General features: G+C 45.4%; 1 protein-coding gene across 2 annotated transcripts in view; it reads right to left on the bottom strand.

The window, feature by feature from the left end:
• The window catches only part of HUNK (hormonally up-regulated Neu-associated kinase), a 58,673-nt gene extending 43,515 nt beyond the window's left edge, over window positions 1–15,158 (bottom strand). For both annotated transcript variants that reach the window (XM_069871081.1, XM_069871070.1), the window contains exon 1: window positions 14,913–15,158. In XM_069871081.1, coding sequence (XP_069727182.1) covers window positions 14,913–15,158 — 246 coding nt within the window. The remainder of the gene's footprint in view (window positions 1–14,912) is intronic.
• Between the last annotated feature and the right edge of the window lie 436 nt (window positions 15,159–15,594).

Here is a 15,594-nt window from a genome sequence, read left to right as displayed (position 1 = left end):
ACAGAACCAAGCAGCTAAAACACCATCAGCAAATATAGGCACGTGTCATCACCCAAACAAAGGCATGTGTTTGACACACACGGGCTGAGGATTTTTGCCAGCTAGTGTTTTAGGAGGGTTTGTGAATCTGCAAGAGAGAGGCGGGGGTGGGGTGGAGCTGACTGGCACCAGACTGCACAAAAACAGTCACAGCAAGGCCCTGAGAAAAAGCAAGAAGAATCATAGAATCATAGAATAACCAGGTTGGAAGAGACCCACCGGATCATCGAGTCCAACCATTCCTATCAAACACTAAACCATGCCCCTCAGCACCTCGTCCACCCGTGCCTTAAACACCTCCAGGGAAGGTGACTCAACCACCTCCCTGGGCAGCCTGTTCCAGTGCCCAATGACCTTTTCTGTGAAGAATTTTTTCCTAATGTCCAGCCTAAACCTCCCCTGGTGGAGCTTGAGGCCATTCCTTCTTGTCCTGTCCCCTGTCACTTGGGAGAAGAGGCCAGCACCCTCCTCTCTACAACCTCCTTTCAGGTAGTTGTAGAGAGCAATGAGGTCTCCCCTCAGCCTCCTCTTCTCCAGGCTAAACAACCCCAGCTCTCTCAGCTGCTCCTCATAAGGCCTGTTCTCCAGCCCCCTCACCAGCTTTGTTGCTCTTCTCTGGACTCGCTCCAGAGCCTCAACATGCTTCTTGTGGTGAGGGGCCCAGTTTAAAGGATTAAGCATTGCCTGGAGAAATCTAGGAGCCAGGGCACTGGTTGCTAGATCACTGCTGAGTCCAGAGAAAATGCATTTTGCATCCTCTTTGTAAACAGTCCTGCCTCAACAGAAGAAACTGCAACAAAGCACAGAAGGTGGCTCACACACATCCTAATCATGCCCCAGCATAGCATCAGTATGTTCGTGCCCGAGGCACATTTCGTGTTGGGCAGCTCCACAGACTGCTGCCCTGACAGCACGGTGAGCCCGCGGAGCTGGCAATGGGTCTCCTGTGCCAGGCAGGAGGAACCTCCAGGTGCTCACTGGGCAGAAGTCAAAGTCATCTTCTCCCCTTTTCTTTTTGCCAGCTATTTGTAACCCTGACAGCAACACTTGGAAAAATAATGGGTCAAAAAGTCGTGCTTTTGTTACTGAAGGAAAGATATTTGGTTTAGTATTTGATAGGTATGGTTGGACTTGATGATCCGATGGGTCTTTTCCAACCTGGTCTATTTAGACCATTGCCTGACTACTCAGCACCAGTGTCATTTGATCAAGACTGCAGCTCAGTCTTACTAAGATTTGTGGATTTTTTCCTTCAGACCAACCCTCCATAAACACTCCTTGGTGCTGGAACTCTCCTTTGAAAACTTATATTTTTCAGCTTCTGTTGTGCTTCAGTATGAAGCCCAAAGCATGGTATGCCTACAGTCTACTGCTGATGGGAAATCAAATGTTGGATACCAGGATGAAGCTGAACACAGAAACATAATAACATTGGGGGTGGGGGGGTAGAGCCAAGCCTGCTGTACAGCCTATTTTCAACCGCATACAAAACTGATGGAAGGCAATCAGCCTTCTGGTTTTTGGTTGGTTGCACCCTACCTCCTCAAGCTGCAAAGAGCTTTACTCAACCCACGGTTTTACATTAAAACAATCTATTCCTCTACCTATTTTTACCTGGTGAATCTCAAGCTTCAACCAGTTAACACATCATAATCCCACCTGAATAAAAAACAAGTAACAACCATATGACCGGCAGTGACTTCAGTCACACAGAACATTAGCGCTCAGGGAACCCAGGTCTGAGTTCAGCCTCAGGTTTCTTGCTTGCCAGATTCGATGTCTTTGCACAGACTGTTTCTTGGCAGTGAGATGCACCTCAGTGGCAGCAAGCCTTCCTGTTTGCCGGGAAATGGGTTTTCTCAATGGCCTGTTTGCTGAGTCAAAGTCAAGAGGTCTTGAACAATATTCATGTCAGATGCTTGCAATAACAACTAGAAGAACAGTTTCATAGTCAGGGCCCCAGCTTGGCAAATAATGTTATAACATGTTTAACTTCACAAAGAACAGAAGATGGCATATGACCTTGCAAAATCAGGGTATGACATTTTAAGGACTTCTGAAGAGTTCCCCTCACTTACCCAACCACTTGAATTGCTTCCTTCTGCAAATTCTCTCCTAACTTTAAATAAGAGGAAGGCAGTTCTTGCAATCCTCTGCCAAAGGGAGCTGAATTGAGAGGAAACTGGTTTGAATAAGAATCCAGCAAGCACTGTGGGATTTGGCCAGGAGACCAACATAGCACAAGAGAAGCAACTTCAGCTATTGGAGGGACAACCCCCCTACTCTGTTCATTCTTCTTATTATTTTTTTATTCTTCTGTTTTTTTGCCAGAGTCTACTTCAGGAAGACCTGCTGGAGATGATGCCAAGCCAGGCAGGAGCCCCAACTCTCAGTACCATCCTGGGCCATAGGCCATGCACCCTGACCATTCAAATGAAGTTCAGAGCCACAGGCTATAGGCTGCAGCTGGAGGGACAGTCAGTGGGAAGGCCTGAGACTTGGACTTTTGCACCTAAATTCACAAACCTTTACTGACTAGTTTAAGCTTAGCCAGGAGAATAAGACGAAAAGCCAGACGACGTAGATATTTTACAGCCATCAGCAGCGCAAGCCCATCTCCAGCTTTTTTTTATTTTTATTTTTTTTAAGTGCCCAAGAATGTTCATGCAATGAATTAATTTTCTTTTCTTCCTTCCTTTCAGCGATAGCTGTCTGGCATCACTTGTAACTTGCTTTGTATTCACCACTGTTCTCACCACAAAAATCTGAGCTTAGTTTTCCAAACCAGCTGGTGATTTTGGGTGGCCAATTCAAATCATATTAAACAGATCTAACTTTGAAGCCTGCACAATTGTCAATGCAGTCCTGAAAGCAATCCCTTCAAGGGTATCTCAATTTGGCCAACCAACCAGCCAGGCATCTAACAAGTTGCTTTTCACAACTGAATCCAAGGATTTGAAAATGCCGGTTTCATTCACTGGGTGGTGTTTATTCTTCCTTTAGTTGTTACCGCTTAGCAAATTTTACAGTGTTGCAAAGGAGTAGGGGTTTTTTTAATACATCAAGTTCCAATACCTTAAGAAATAAAGCATTAAGGAAAAGGGTCACCCAAGCAAATGCAAACCAGAAATCAATAAACTGTACACCTTCAGGAAGGACTACACGTGTTCCAGTCAAGACAGAGAGAAATCACCACTCTTCTGTTAGGACAGTCAGACATGGATTGCTCAAGACACCATCACAGAGACACAAACTTAACTTTCACCATCGGACTGAACAAAATGAAACTGTAAGAAAGGTAACATGCTTGCTGTTAGGCATTTGCCAAATTACCTTGCTCGTAGCATCCAATTCAGAGACAGTCTGAAAAAAAAGGCTCCCAGCATGGCATTTTGGGAGACACTTGCTTCTGCTGTGTTCAGTCTCTGACAATTTTTGTTACTGTACTTTGCAGGACAGCTGAATATGTAGTTTTTCTTTCGTATTTGTTCTGATATTAGTAAAACTGACAATCATAAAAGGCATAGAGAAGTCAATTCTGTTGAATTCACTTTTCTTCTGAGGCTCTGACGGCGTAAGCCAGTTTGGGGCTTAGCAATACATAAAACCAGCTGCTGTAGAGACGAGTACAGATAAATGTCTCAGCAGGCAGAAGGCCACTCTCTCCGTTAGCAGACTAGACACAGTCAAGAAAGCTTGAAATCAGCCCCTGAATAAATATAAACTCTTCCAAATAAGAAAGTAGCTCCAAATATGCTTATGCATATACTTCAGTGTCAAGGTAGTTTAAACAAGAAGAATCAAATTGCCAGGGGATAAAAAGAACATCTTACCATTACCTACAATCCAAAGACAACAGTATCCAATAACGCAGAAAAGAATTCAGGAGTACTTTAGATAAGCACATGAATGCAACCCCTCTTGATGCCACGGCCAAGTTAAACGTAATCCCTAAAAACATAAGCAGGATGTATTAGTTAAAGCAAGAAAGATATTAATTACACCTGTCCAAGGCACTGGGGACTATTATTAAATTACTGTATCCAGTTGTGGTGCCAGTGATTAAAAAATTATGTTAAAAATCTGGAAACGGTTCTGAAAAAAGCTTTGGGAACAACCTGAAGTTCAAGAACTCTTTCATAGCAACTGACTGAAGCTAAAAATATTCAATTAGGAGAATGTTAGGCACTGACTTGATGATTTTCTGCAAGGACCTACACGAGGGAAAGATTTCTGATAGCACAAAGTTCTTTAATCTAATAAAATAAAGATTAAGTTCCCAAAAGGTAAACTGGGCAAACTCAGGCTATAAACATGATCCAAGATTTTATTTTATCTTACAGATATGAATGCAGATCTTGAATTTCCCTCCCCCTCATCCTTTAAAAGTATGCAATGGCTCAACGTAACATTGATACAGATGCTCCTGATGAGATCCTCCTCAGGCTTGGATGATTGCTGTGATCCCTTTGGGCTCCTTTGCCTGTACATATGCAAAGAGTCTCCGGTCCCTACAGAGAGTGATGAAGGACAAGGCATGACACAGGAGGATGGGGACTGACCTAGGCAAGCTGCTCTGGGAGCTGTCGGCAGTCACATCAAGGGATGTAAATTTTGCAGGCTCTTTCTGACATTCTTGCTGGAGCTCCCCAACACAGAAGACATGAGGTGTCATGAGGAGTCATGCAAATATTGATGCTGCTGCAGACAGCCCAACTCGCCCACGGCTCTGCTGTCAACCGTATCAGTGCAGTTAGATTAGTGTTTCCATGGGGAGACAGAGTTTTCACGTGTCAAGACACTGGTGTTATTAAGGACATACTACGGGGTTGCTCCGACTATACTAAGAGCAAGGGCAGACCACATGAAGGTTTCACGACAGTCAACATTGCAAGGCTGTGTGCACTGACTCCTCAGGGCTTCCTCACGCTCTACTTTAGCACCTATCCACATGGTACAGCATTCCCCACACTTCTGCAGCTCTTCCTTCCCCTTCCCATTTACTTCAGTCAGGAAAGAAGGAAATAAAGGGGAGGTAATTGCTAATCTAACACACAACTAATGCCCTGAGTGTCGTGGTCCATTTCCATAGAGTGGATCAGCTTCACTGACAGAGAGCCATTCTCAGCCATATTTCTCTTCAACATGCTTTTTACTTCATGTTTTATTTAAGAGTAACTTCTTAACACATTTCATTGGCAACTATTGTCATCTGGACATACTTCTGCTCTGCTGTTTCCATAAAGCTGGCTGCCCCTTTCCTACTCATCTGCTTCACTCCCTTTTCAAAGAGCTGAAAGAAAGATACATTCTTATCTGCTAGTGTCTCTGCCACCTGAAATGGCAAGACCTTTAGAACAGAGTGACCAGCAGGAGATGGTTTTGAGGCAAGGGAGGTGCCGTAACACTGCCCCTATCCAGCCACTCTGAACAGAACCCCCTATGAATCATTTTCCCTCAGTGCTGTGTCCAAAACAGGAGGATTTGTACCACAGGCAGGTGCCAGAGGGTTGGAGCACATCCCTGGAGTCTCGGGAGGAGGAACCTGAGCACCTACAGTACAGTCCCATCCACGGGAAGGAATGCAGGAGCTGTCTTGAGCCTGTCATGGAAGGGATCTGTCTCACCTTTGGCAGAAAGAAATCAATTCCAGAGACCTTTCAGTGCTCTCTTGGTCATCTAATTAACGGAGCAGCCCTGAGGGAGAGGAGTACATTTTTACCTCCCTGGCTTCTAAAGATATCTACACAAGTCAAGAGAGATTATGCAGAGACCGATGGAAGTAGTGGCAGCAGAAAGCCAGATGCAGAGATATGCGAGGATGCAGTAAGGATATTCCAAAAGAAATCCTTAAAAGCTTGTCAAGGCCAGCCTCTGCACTGGAGAAATCTTCTGCAAGGAGAAAGTGTGTCTCTGAATGCCTGGAATGGCTGGGTTTGCCTTGCAATTGACATGTACAATATTCATCAAGTATCACTTTCCAAATATTAGCTGTTTTTCAGAAAAGGGCTTTTTGACCCCTGTTCATAAGGTAAGGCTGACACGCTGAAACACTACCTTATCACTCAGTATGAAAAATCTTTTGAGCTCAAGGTATGATCAGCTCACGGGACAAGTATTTTTCAGGGCTTGCCACACAATCACCTGGGGACCACTGACATGTAGTCGCTGCAGCAGATGGAAAACCTGTTCAGACTACCAAGGTCCTTACTTCACATGAATGGAAGCTGATGGCTACTCACAACCCCTCACAGAGGAGGTCAGCTGGAAAACAGGAGGTCCTCTCCACCCAGATGTGTCCCTAACAAGCTGTCAGGACAAGAAGCAGCCACCAGACCCGAGGCATGGCAAGGCACAGTTGCTGCAAGTGAACCGAATCCTATCCAGCTGTTTCTGATAAACCATAACTTGCCTTCCTAATGCTGAAAATTTCTGTCACAGTGAGATGGATGAAGATCTCAGGTTACATATGGGGAAACAAAAGCAGAGGAGCAATACCAAAGGACATTCCTCCAACACCGATCCCTATGGAAGAAACCTGGCGGCTCGTGCCGCTTTCTATTTTCCTGATCACGAACTTGTAATGTGTTTCACATTAGATAGTCCCCACTTCACATTTTAGTGATCAAATGCATAACTAGATTTACAGAAAATGAAGTGTCCCTGATTTAAAGCACTTTAATGCCAATCTAGCTTTAAGGAACTAAAAAAAAAAAGAAAAAAAAAACCCCAAACAAACCAAGAGCCACTGCTTTTGAGGACCAGGTAATACCCTCCTTTGTAGTGATTTAAAACACAGTAGATAAAACATTTACAACTGTTGGGAGCCAAGAAAAATGTGTCTCCAATAAACTTATCTATATAAATGATATGTTCTCTTCCTTAGCTCTGTCGACATTATTCACAGAAAACAAATTTATTCTCTGAAAAAAAACGTTTCCATGACAATCTTCCAAACAGGCAGAGAGCAAAGGGACTTTATTATATATAACTTAGCTTTTTTTAGTTCTCTTTGTTGCAGTGATTTTTCTCAATAGTGCCAGTAGCACTAATCTTGCACTGCAAATGAGAAGAGCCCTACTGGCCCTAGCGTTGAAGGTGCTGGACCCAGAGCTCACTAGTGCAATACCAGAGCAAAGCGCTGATAGAAAAGGAGATTTTGGTCAGGGCAGCGCCAGCTTTCTGTTAATTTTTTGCTGGTGGTCTCCCTGAGGGACTATGGTAACTCCTCCCAGACTATTGCCATGAGGATAAGCACCGATCCTAAACACAGATCAACACACAGGTTTTGCAGTGTCAGCTCAGAAAGTGGTACCTCTGTTCTAGCATGGGCCTTAGAGTCATGCTTGTGATAGTGGCATCTCTCTTACTGCAGTAAAGCTTACTGGTAAAAAACTACCTGTTCTCTTTATCAGGACAACCTCCATCAGCCCACCACAAACAATGGCACCACTAAGTTCATACCCCCAAGGAGATCAGCCACCAGACAACCCATCAGGGAAGCAGAGCCGAAGTTTTACAGAGCGACAGAATAGTGAGATTTGGGATTTTTGCTCTTCAGGTTATCAGAAAATAATAGCTAAAACAATCTGGAGCTAAAGTAATTTAAAGAAAGACTATACTGCAAGCAGGAGAGTACTCAGGATGGTCTAAATCTAGCCAGTTTTACTCGATTCAGTTGTATCCCATGCTGCTGGATGAGCACCAACACCGCAATCCACCTAATTCTTCTTCTGGCTGGTATCTACACAGCCATCGGCTTTTGATCATTTTTAGATGCTTCTCCATAACCTTGAAGAGTAGTGTAGTCAGCACATAAACTCTCAGCTCATTTTTATACTGTTGTTCATACAACACAACAGCATGGGTTTTAGGCAGACTATTACAATTCAGTTGCCAGGTTTGTCATAGCATCTCATGACTGCTTTCCTTCTGGGGTTATATCCTTGTGAAGAGTAAGTGCTGCTCATTAATAACCTCCATTTTCCCCACTGCAGGCAAAGAAAAAGCTCTTGAGGGCAGAGGGGCAAAACTGCCTAATGTGTAACATCCGCTGAAACGCATGGACCTGTGGTGTAAAAGGAGACAGAGCAAACTGCAAGATGTAGAAAGCAAGACGTGTTTTAATTACCAAGACATTTATAGGTAACACCTGCCTGCAAAAAACAGGCATACAGCTTTACATGCCATTAAATATGTTAAAAACACAAACTTGCAAGAACAAATACAAGGATCCAGATGTGAGCATCGCATAAGAACTACACCTGGTGTCAATTCAACCTAAACACTCTATTTCCCTCCATCCTGCATATGCCACTAAAATTATAACAGTCTACATGAAAAGTAGCACATTGCTGACATGCACTGTTAGTGACATTCTTTAAAGTGCTGAATGCAAACTTGAAAGCAGATTATCTCAAGAGGATAAGCAACTGCCACATGTGCATCAATTCAGCTCATTGCAGACCGACTTGCAAGCTACAGCTGAAAAATGTTAACGTAATCTTCCTGGAAGACAGACTGCACTAAATGAACAGGCTCTCTTGCCTATTAAAGCCTATTCCCGCTTACTCCAAGTATGCAACCTAGACAAGGGTTAGAGGGAAGAGCGTGGCTTTATAACAAGTGCCCAATGAAACTAGCTGTTCTCCAGATGAACAAACTATTAGTGGGCGAAGCAAACTGAGCAGGTAGCACATCAGCAGTTTGCTATATTCTGCCTTATGCTCAAATTCTTGCATGCTCCATAACACGCACCGGGGAACATGATGCTGACACAGCATCCTATCTTCTGGTTCTGTTTCCAGCCAATTCCTCACTGATACCACTGCAACCATGACACCATCCTTCAAATAAGTTTCTGAAGTATGAGATGTTAACAAAAGCGTATGTTTAGTAGCTTCAATACACACCACGCATCTGCAAACCCATAAACCTCTGTGAAAAGAATAGTGTCAAAGCTGTGAGAGAGAACACTTAGAAGCAAGGAAATGTCAAAATTCAGGCTGCAGAAACACCCTCATTTTATTCCCTTGTGGCATATCATACAGGTGCAACAGTGGGCAGCTGTTAATAAAAGTGAACAGCAACCTGAGAGAAAGCCACTATGCAGATTTTCATTTAGCACTTCTCAAAACAAGCTTCGAGATAAAATCTAAGAATATGTAGACAAATAGGTAAGAAGGGAACTATCAATTAAATCCTTAGAGTGGGGAGACAAACACATCTAGGAAACTGATATATAAGTACCACTGGAGGAAGAACATAAAAAAAACAAATTAAATTTCAAATTTAAATCCTGCGCCTTTACCCTCAGAGCCACTGAAAGCAATAAAGGCATTCCAATATTCACAGTTTTACCTGCAACCTCCCAACATTTTGGGGAGGAAAAAAGGAAAAGTTTGAATTGGAAGAACAGAGACCACCTAAGAAACTCAGCCTTTGTTTGCAATGAAGTAACCTCCCAGACCATCTGGTTGACAAGATGGCTTGAAAATGAACCCACACATACTCCAAAACCCCAAAACTCGGAAATCAGATGGTTGCTAGAAGATAGAAATTGTGCAAAACAAGTCACTCCAGCCTTTGCTTCAGGTAACGGCTCCTGATGGGCTGAGATGAGAGCTGCCTCCTCCATCCTACCGGAGAAGGGGATGGAAGGATCCTGTGAGAGGGAGATTTACAATGGGAAAGGTGGGGTACAGGGCCAGGGGCCAGTACTGCCGCACACAGACTTCTCTATAATCTCACTTACCTCAACACTGCTTAAACTGACAGCCTGTGCTTTGTCACAGGAAGCATTTTTAGAGGCTCAGCTGATGTTGAGCAGTCACATAACCTGAGTGCCGCTCCACCTCACACGGACTCCTTGGCAGTGGCTCCATCCCAGTTGCTCCACACCTACCAAAACGACTGGGTAGGCGCTCGTTGTGCTTATCAAAAAGTGCTTCAGAAGGTGAAGGCAGGGCACAAAGTTTACACGGAAACACGCCTGCTATGCCAGTGTATAATTTTGCATAATGCATGCGGCACAGCGTGCCACTTACAGGCAACAGCCATGCAGGCACCCTCTGGAAACACCTCTCCCATCCAAGGAGGACCTGCTGGGGCAAATGAGGCATTTGCAGCTCTCTGTAGTGAGGCTGCTTTGCCCACCCACCCACCCCAGCACCTCCAGGGTGCCCAAATACACCTTTTTATTATTTTTTTTTATTATTTACCTCTTTAATACTGAAACACATTCTGAACACGAATTCTCCTGACAAAAGGCCATTTTTAATATTAATTGCTTTGCCTTCATTGAAGAAACTGGTAAACTGTATTTTTAGCCACTGCTTCCCACTGTTGCAGAAAGCCACTTGACTAGCTGTAACTAAAAATGTACCTTCTCCGTGCTTAACAATAGCACTGAAGAAAATGATAAACAAAATTTTTGGTGGATGAGAAATCAAGTTATAAAATTTGACTCTTTTTTTGTAGTGCTAAAGATTACACTTATAAGTACTTGTATGTCATCTCCGTTCAAGTTTGGTTTTGAGAACTCTGGTTCAACATAATGTCAGTACACTGCTACTCCACAATGCTATATGCAATTATCTGGACATTTCATAGGGGTCCACTGCAGATAACACAATCTATTTGGTCTGCTAATAGAGCCTTATGCCACTGCAGTGATGGCAGCACTCTCAGCTGTCTAAAAATGAAAAAAATCCATTATCTTGCACTATCTGCTTTTGCCCAATTCCCATGGCCCAGCGACTGACCCTTCTGAGCCCCAAGCAGAGGGTTTGAAACAATCCAAGAGCATATTGTGCACAGGCTCCCAAAGTTAGCTGAATACAGCTAACTCAGCAGGGTTTCAGAACCACAATTTAAAGCTAAATTGCCTTGCTCTTCATAGAGGAACTATGTTTCCTTAGGATTTAGCAATAAAGACTGCCTGAGCTGATCTGACAAATCAGCCTTTTACCCCAAAATGTCAGATTATAGGCTGTGATACTTTATTCAAAAGCAATGGAAAGAATAATCTGTTCGACATTCTCCAGCACTCAGCTAAAATACACTTAATTGCAGCAGGCTCTCCCAAGCATTTTTCAAGCCCAGAAAATAATAACGTGCCTGACATTATAGCAACATAAACCGCAAGAAGTACTGTAAAAGGGCTTGATTTGAAGTCAAATGCTAAAGACATTCATAGGGAAGGTTTAAAAATCTCACCTTAGCTCACCCTCTCGTGCTTAGGTGCTTGTAGGAGCTGCTGATTCCCCTCCCACACAGCTCACTCAAAACACATCGTCCATCAAACTGCCCTCAAAGCAGCCAGTCAAATAACTAGCGTTTGGCCCACGGCATAGAACATCCCATGCTCTCTTGAAGACCTCTAGCTTCTAGCAATTTCAGGGTGAGGTAATGGCAGATTTTTGGCATTTGCTCCGCATTGCCTTGATTCTGTACAATGCATTGTGTCAGTGCGATGGATCCGAGCCTGGCTGGGGACTCATTAATCCACAGATTTCATTTCTAAACACACAATTTTCCAAAACAATAATGTGCATTAACCCCTACAGAGTTGCTAAAGTCTGCTGCAAATCAAAATCTCTGTGGGCCCCCCTTGCTGAAGTCAGATATTTCAGTGACCATAAAGGTCCAGGCTCTGCGAAAACAGTCACCAGACCCCTTAGTAGTAAGACCCCTACTTTACACTATCACAGCAGTTTTATTGAAATTTAGGTAATGCCAGCTTTACAAGACAAAAATCAGATGTCAATTTATTTATTTAGTTTTTTTCTTTCAAAATACATGCAGGCACTAATCCTGGAATAATAGGCTCGTAAAACATCAGCTTAGAAAAATGCAGCAATTACACCGATCCAGCGAGCTGTCCATGGGAGACGGCTTTGTTTCCACATTTTGCTTTGCTGAACTCCACTTGTGAGCGTATTAAGCATACGCTCCTGCAGATTAACTTTTCGTCTGCAAGTGAATGAACTGGAAGACTATACACGGCTAATTTCTGGCTCACCCCATGGAAGGAGGGACAGCATCAGGCCCTTACAGAGCAATCTTCTCTTCTAGCCTCTGGAGGAGCAGGGTGTCATTGTTGGGGAATTTTCCGCAGAGACAAGTTTAGGGATGATAGTGGGTAGGGAGAGATGACAAAAGGTAACTGTCATATAGAGCACTCATGTAATATCTCAGACAGTTGTTAGCAACAACTCGACATTGGCCACCTGACTTCCAGAGGTCTGTGCCGAGTGTCTTTGTCACCTGGGCTCAGATGCTGGTGCTGTCATACCTAACTCTCCTAGAATGCAAGCTATATTTATAGCTTAGTCAACGGATCTGGCTCTTCACATATTAGGATGCTCTGGTGGAAAGACTCTGCCATGGGAGCAAACCATTTCTTATCTACAATGTCCTTTTACCACAGAACCTCCTCCTGCTGGCCACACTAACACCATCTCATGCTTTTACTCCTGATCCCACTCCCACCCTTGCCAACCTCCTCTCCAACACAGCCTTGCACTCCGAAAGAATGGAGTCTAGGTAAGCAGATGTTTTTCTTTTCCTCATATCACAGGCAGAGCTCAGTCACCCGTGGTGGGCTCCATGTAGGCAGAGCTGCCGGCAGCTCTGAGGTAGAGCCAGTTTGGGCATGTTTCAGCTGCCTTTGGCTGAAGGCCACGCTCAAGCTCAGCAGAGGATTGTGCCCAGAAGAGCTGAGTGTCCATCAGCTCTCTATTCAAGGTGAAATTCTCACATGGGGTCACGCGTGGGATGGAAAGCATTCGGTCCTCCAGTTAGAGGGGGGAACCTTGCTGAGATAGGACCTCACCTGAAGCAAATCATTAATTACTCTTAGCTCCTATCCATTAACTCAAACTGCTTATTCATAAATACCTGGAATTAAATGGGTGGATTTTCTGCAAAGATGGACCTTTGATTAGTCAGTCTGAAACTATGCAACCTATCCTTCACCCTCTGAAGCTGAGAGCAAGAGCTTCCTTTGATCCCACGGTACATGATCAGGTTAGATGGAGCTCAGAGATCATCATGCCTGTGCACAAAGATGGACACAGCAGCTCAGCAGGAAGGAAGTGCGATTCCTCTAGAGTTTCTGCTTGTCACTTTGCCACAGCGTGTGTTATTCAAGACACTGAGGGGAAAAAAAAAAGGCAGCAGGCCTGCGAGCTGAGACAGAGGGGCGTGTGATGGGTCTTTTTATTTTTTCCCCCTCTTAACAGACTGAGATAAATCTAGCAATCCAAAAACGTGGAGGTGGGAAGGACGTGTGTGTGCATGTGTCTTTTATCAACTAGAGGATCATTGGATGCATCTGTTACCAAGGAGAAGCACATGCTTGGTAACAGAAGAGAGCAAAATTTTTTTTTGCATTCCTATATGATAATAATCACTAACCGTATCATTTTTCTCATGATGAAATTCAGAGCCCGATATTATATTTCATTCCGTGACAAATCTACAGGAATGAAAAAAGAAAAATATCCAAGAGTGTAGGAATGCAAGCTACTATGATGCAACTGTAACAGCAATGCATTTACAGTGCTGCTAGAGCTGGAGGAAATTACATTGTACTTAGCTCCATTGGTCCAAGGAGCTTTCAGTAATTATAAGGTGTCCCGCTTTGGGAAGCCCTCTGCTAAGGATCTCTTAAAAGAGAGGCAGAAGTCAGATACCTCAAACAAAAGCAGCACAACTCTTCATCACAGGGCCCTAGCAGGCTTGTCCTTGCTCTGTTTGCCACCCAGTCAAGCCCCTGCTGCTCTTTGTAAAATTACAACATAGCCTGATGGGTAAAAGCCTCCTCTGAAGGGTTCTGGATAACAAACAAAAAGCAGAGATCCTCCGTGGACTTTCCTTCCCAGCATTCTCGGGAAAAAAACATCTGGGGTGCATCTCACACCTTTTGTCGCGCAGTGATACCAAGAACTTCTAATCTCTGAACTGTAACCCCTCATAGAGACACACAAAGCATCTCCCATCACTCTGATGAGTACAAAGTACATAACTACACACTACGCGTCGCAACTAGACAGCACACAGGGACTGGTCCTCAGCAATACAAGTCTCAGTGATACAAGAAGCACCTACTATTACAAAAAGTGGAATATTTTTGATTTAAGTGAAAGCAGAGTCAAGTTTCAGCTAAGTATTTTGTTGAAAGTCAGACAGAATGCCCCTCTGACAGCGTGTTTTCTTTCAAACGACTGTTTCTGCAGGCACGGTTCATTTTTGGGGGGCTGATAACACCCTGTGTGCGCAGTGTGATCTGTGCTGAGCGGCTGGGGCTGCTGCATCCCCTCTGTCTGCAGCCTTTCCCCAGATCAAACGCGGGGTCAGGCAGGGCTGGAGCCGGCTCCGAAGCAACGAGGGATCCGACTGATGGGAAATTCCTAGTAACATTAAAAATCACCCCTTGGAAAGTAACGGATTACGCATAAAACTTCTGGGAGAATTGATCCCTGCGCATGTGAGTGGGAAATCCATCCTGTCCCAACTGTGGTCTGGATGGAGATCGCTCCCTCGTGCTGCCCAGCCTGGATAAAGGATGCTTGCTGTCTAAAACTCCAAAATTAGTCTTAAAGAGAGTTTATCTGCCGGCATTTTTGGTACCATCAGCATTAAAAACACATTTCACACCCCCACCCCAAAAAAAAAAACACCAACAAACCAGCAGGAATTGAAAAAAAAAAAACCAAAAAAACCCCAAAAAAACCCAAAAAAAAACCCACTGGTCCGTGGAACCGAAGCGTTTGAAGAGGCAAGCCAAGTCACAGGCACTTAGAGCTCCGCAGGCGAGGGGCAACCGCGGTTTGGGGGGGGACCCGCACCCCCGTCCCCGTCCCCGGTACCTTCTCTCCGGTGAGCACGTGCAGCCCCTCCCGGACCTTGGCGAAGGAGCCCTCGCCCAGCTTCCTGCCGATGAGGTAGTTGCCGACCCTCTTGGTGTGCTGGAAGTCCCGCAGCCGCTCCCGCGGCGCCGCCGCGCTCAGCCAGGCGGCCAGCAGGCTGCTCTCCGCGCCCGCCGCCCGCCGCGCCTCCCCGCCGCCCGGCACCGCCGGCTCCCCCGGCAGCCCGTCACCCGCCGCCGCCGGCATCCGGCACCGCCGACCGCCCTCGCCCCGCTCCTGCGAGCTGCTGCCCCTGCTCCTGCTCCTGGAGCTGCCCCGGAGCTGCTGCCCCTGAGCTGCTGCCCCTGCTCCTGCTCCTGGAGCTGCTGCCCCTGAGCTGTTGCCCCTGGAGCTGCTGCTCTTGATGCTCCTGGAGCTGCTGCTCCTGATGCCCCTGGAGCTGCCCGTGCTCCTGCTAGTTGCCCCTGATGCTCCTGGAGCTGCCCCTGCTGGCTGCCCCTGGAGCTGCTGGTCTTGATGCTCCTGGAGCTGCCCCTGCTCCTGCTACCTGGCCCTGATGCTAGCTGCCCCCGATGCTCCTGGAACTGTTGCCCCTGGAGCTGCTGCTGCCCCTGATGCTCCTGCCCCTGATGCTCCTGGAGCTGTTGCCCCTGGAGCTACTGTTGCCCCTGGAGCTGCTGCT

The sequence above is a fragment of the Phaenicophaeus curvirostris genome, chromosome 1, assembly GCF_032191515.1.
Source record: "Phaenicophaeus curvirostris isolate KB17595 chromosome 1, BPBGC_Pcur_1.0, whole genome shotgun sequence".
Taxonomy (NCBI): Eukaryota; Metazoa; Chordata; class Aves; order Cuculiformes; family Cuculidae; genus Phaenicophaeus; species Phaenicophaeus curvirostris.
The sequence above is the reverse complement of the archived record's forward strand: the minus strand, read 5'-3'. Positions and strand labels throughout refer to the sequence as shown.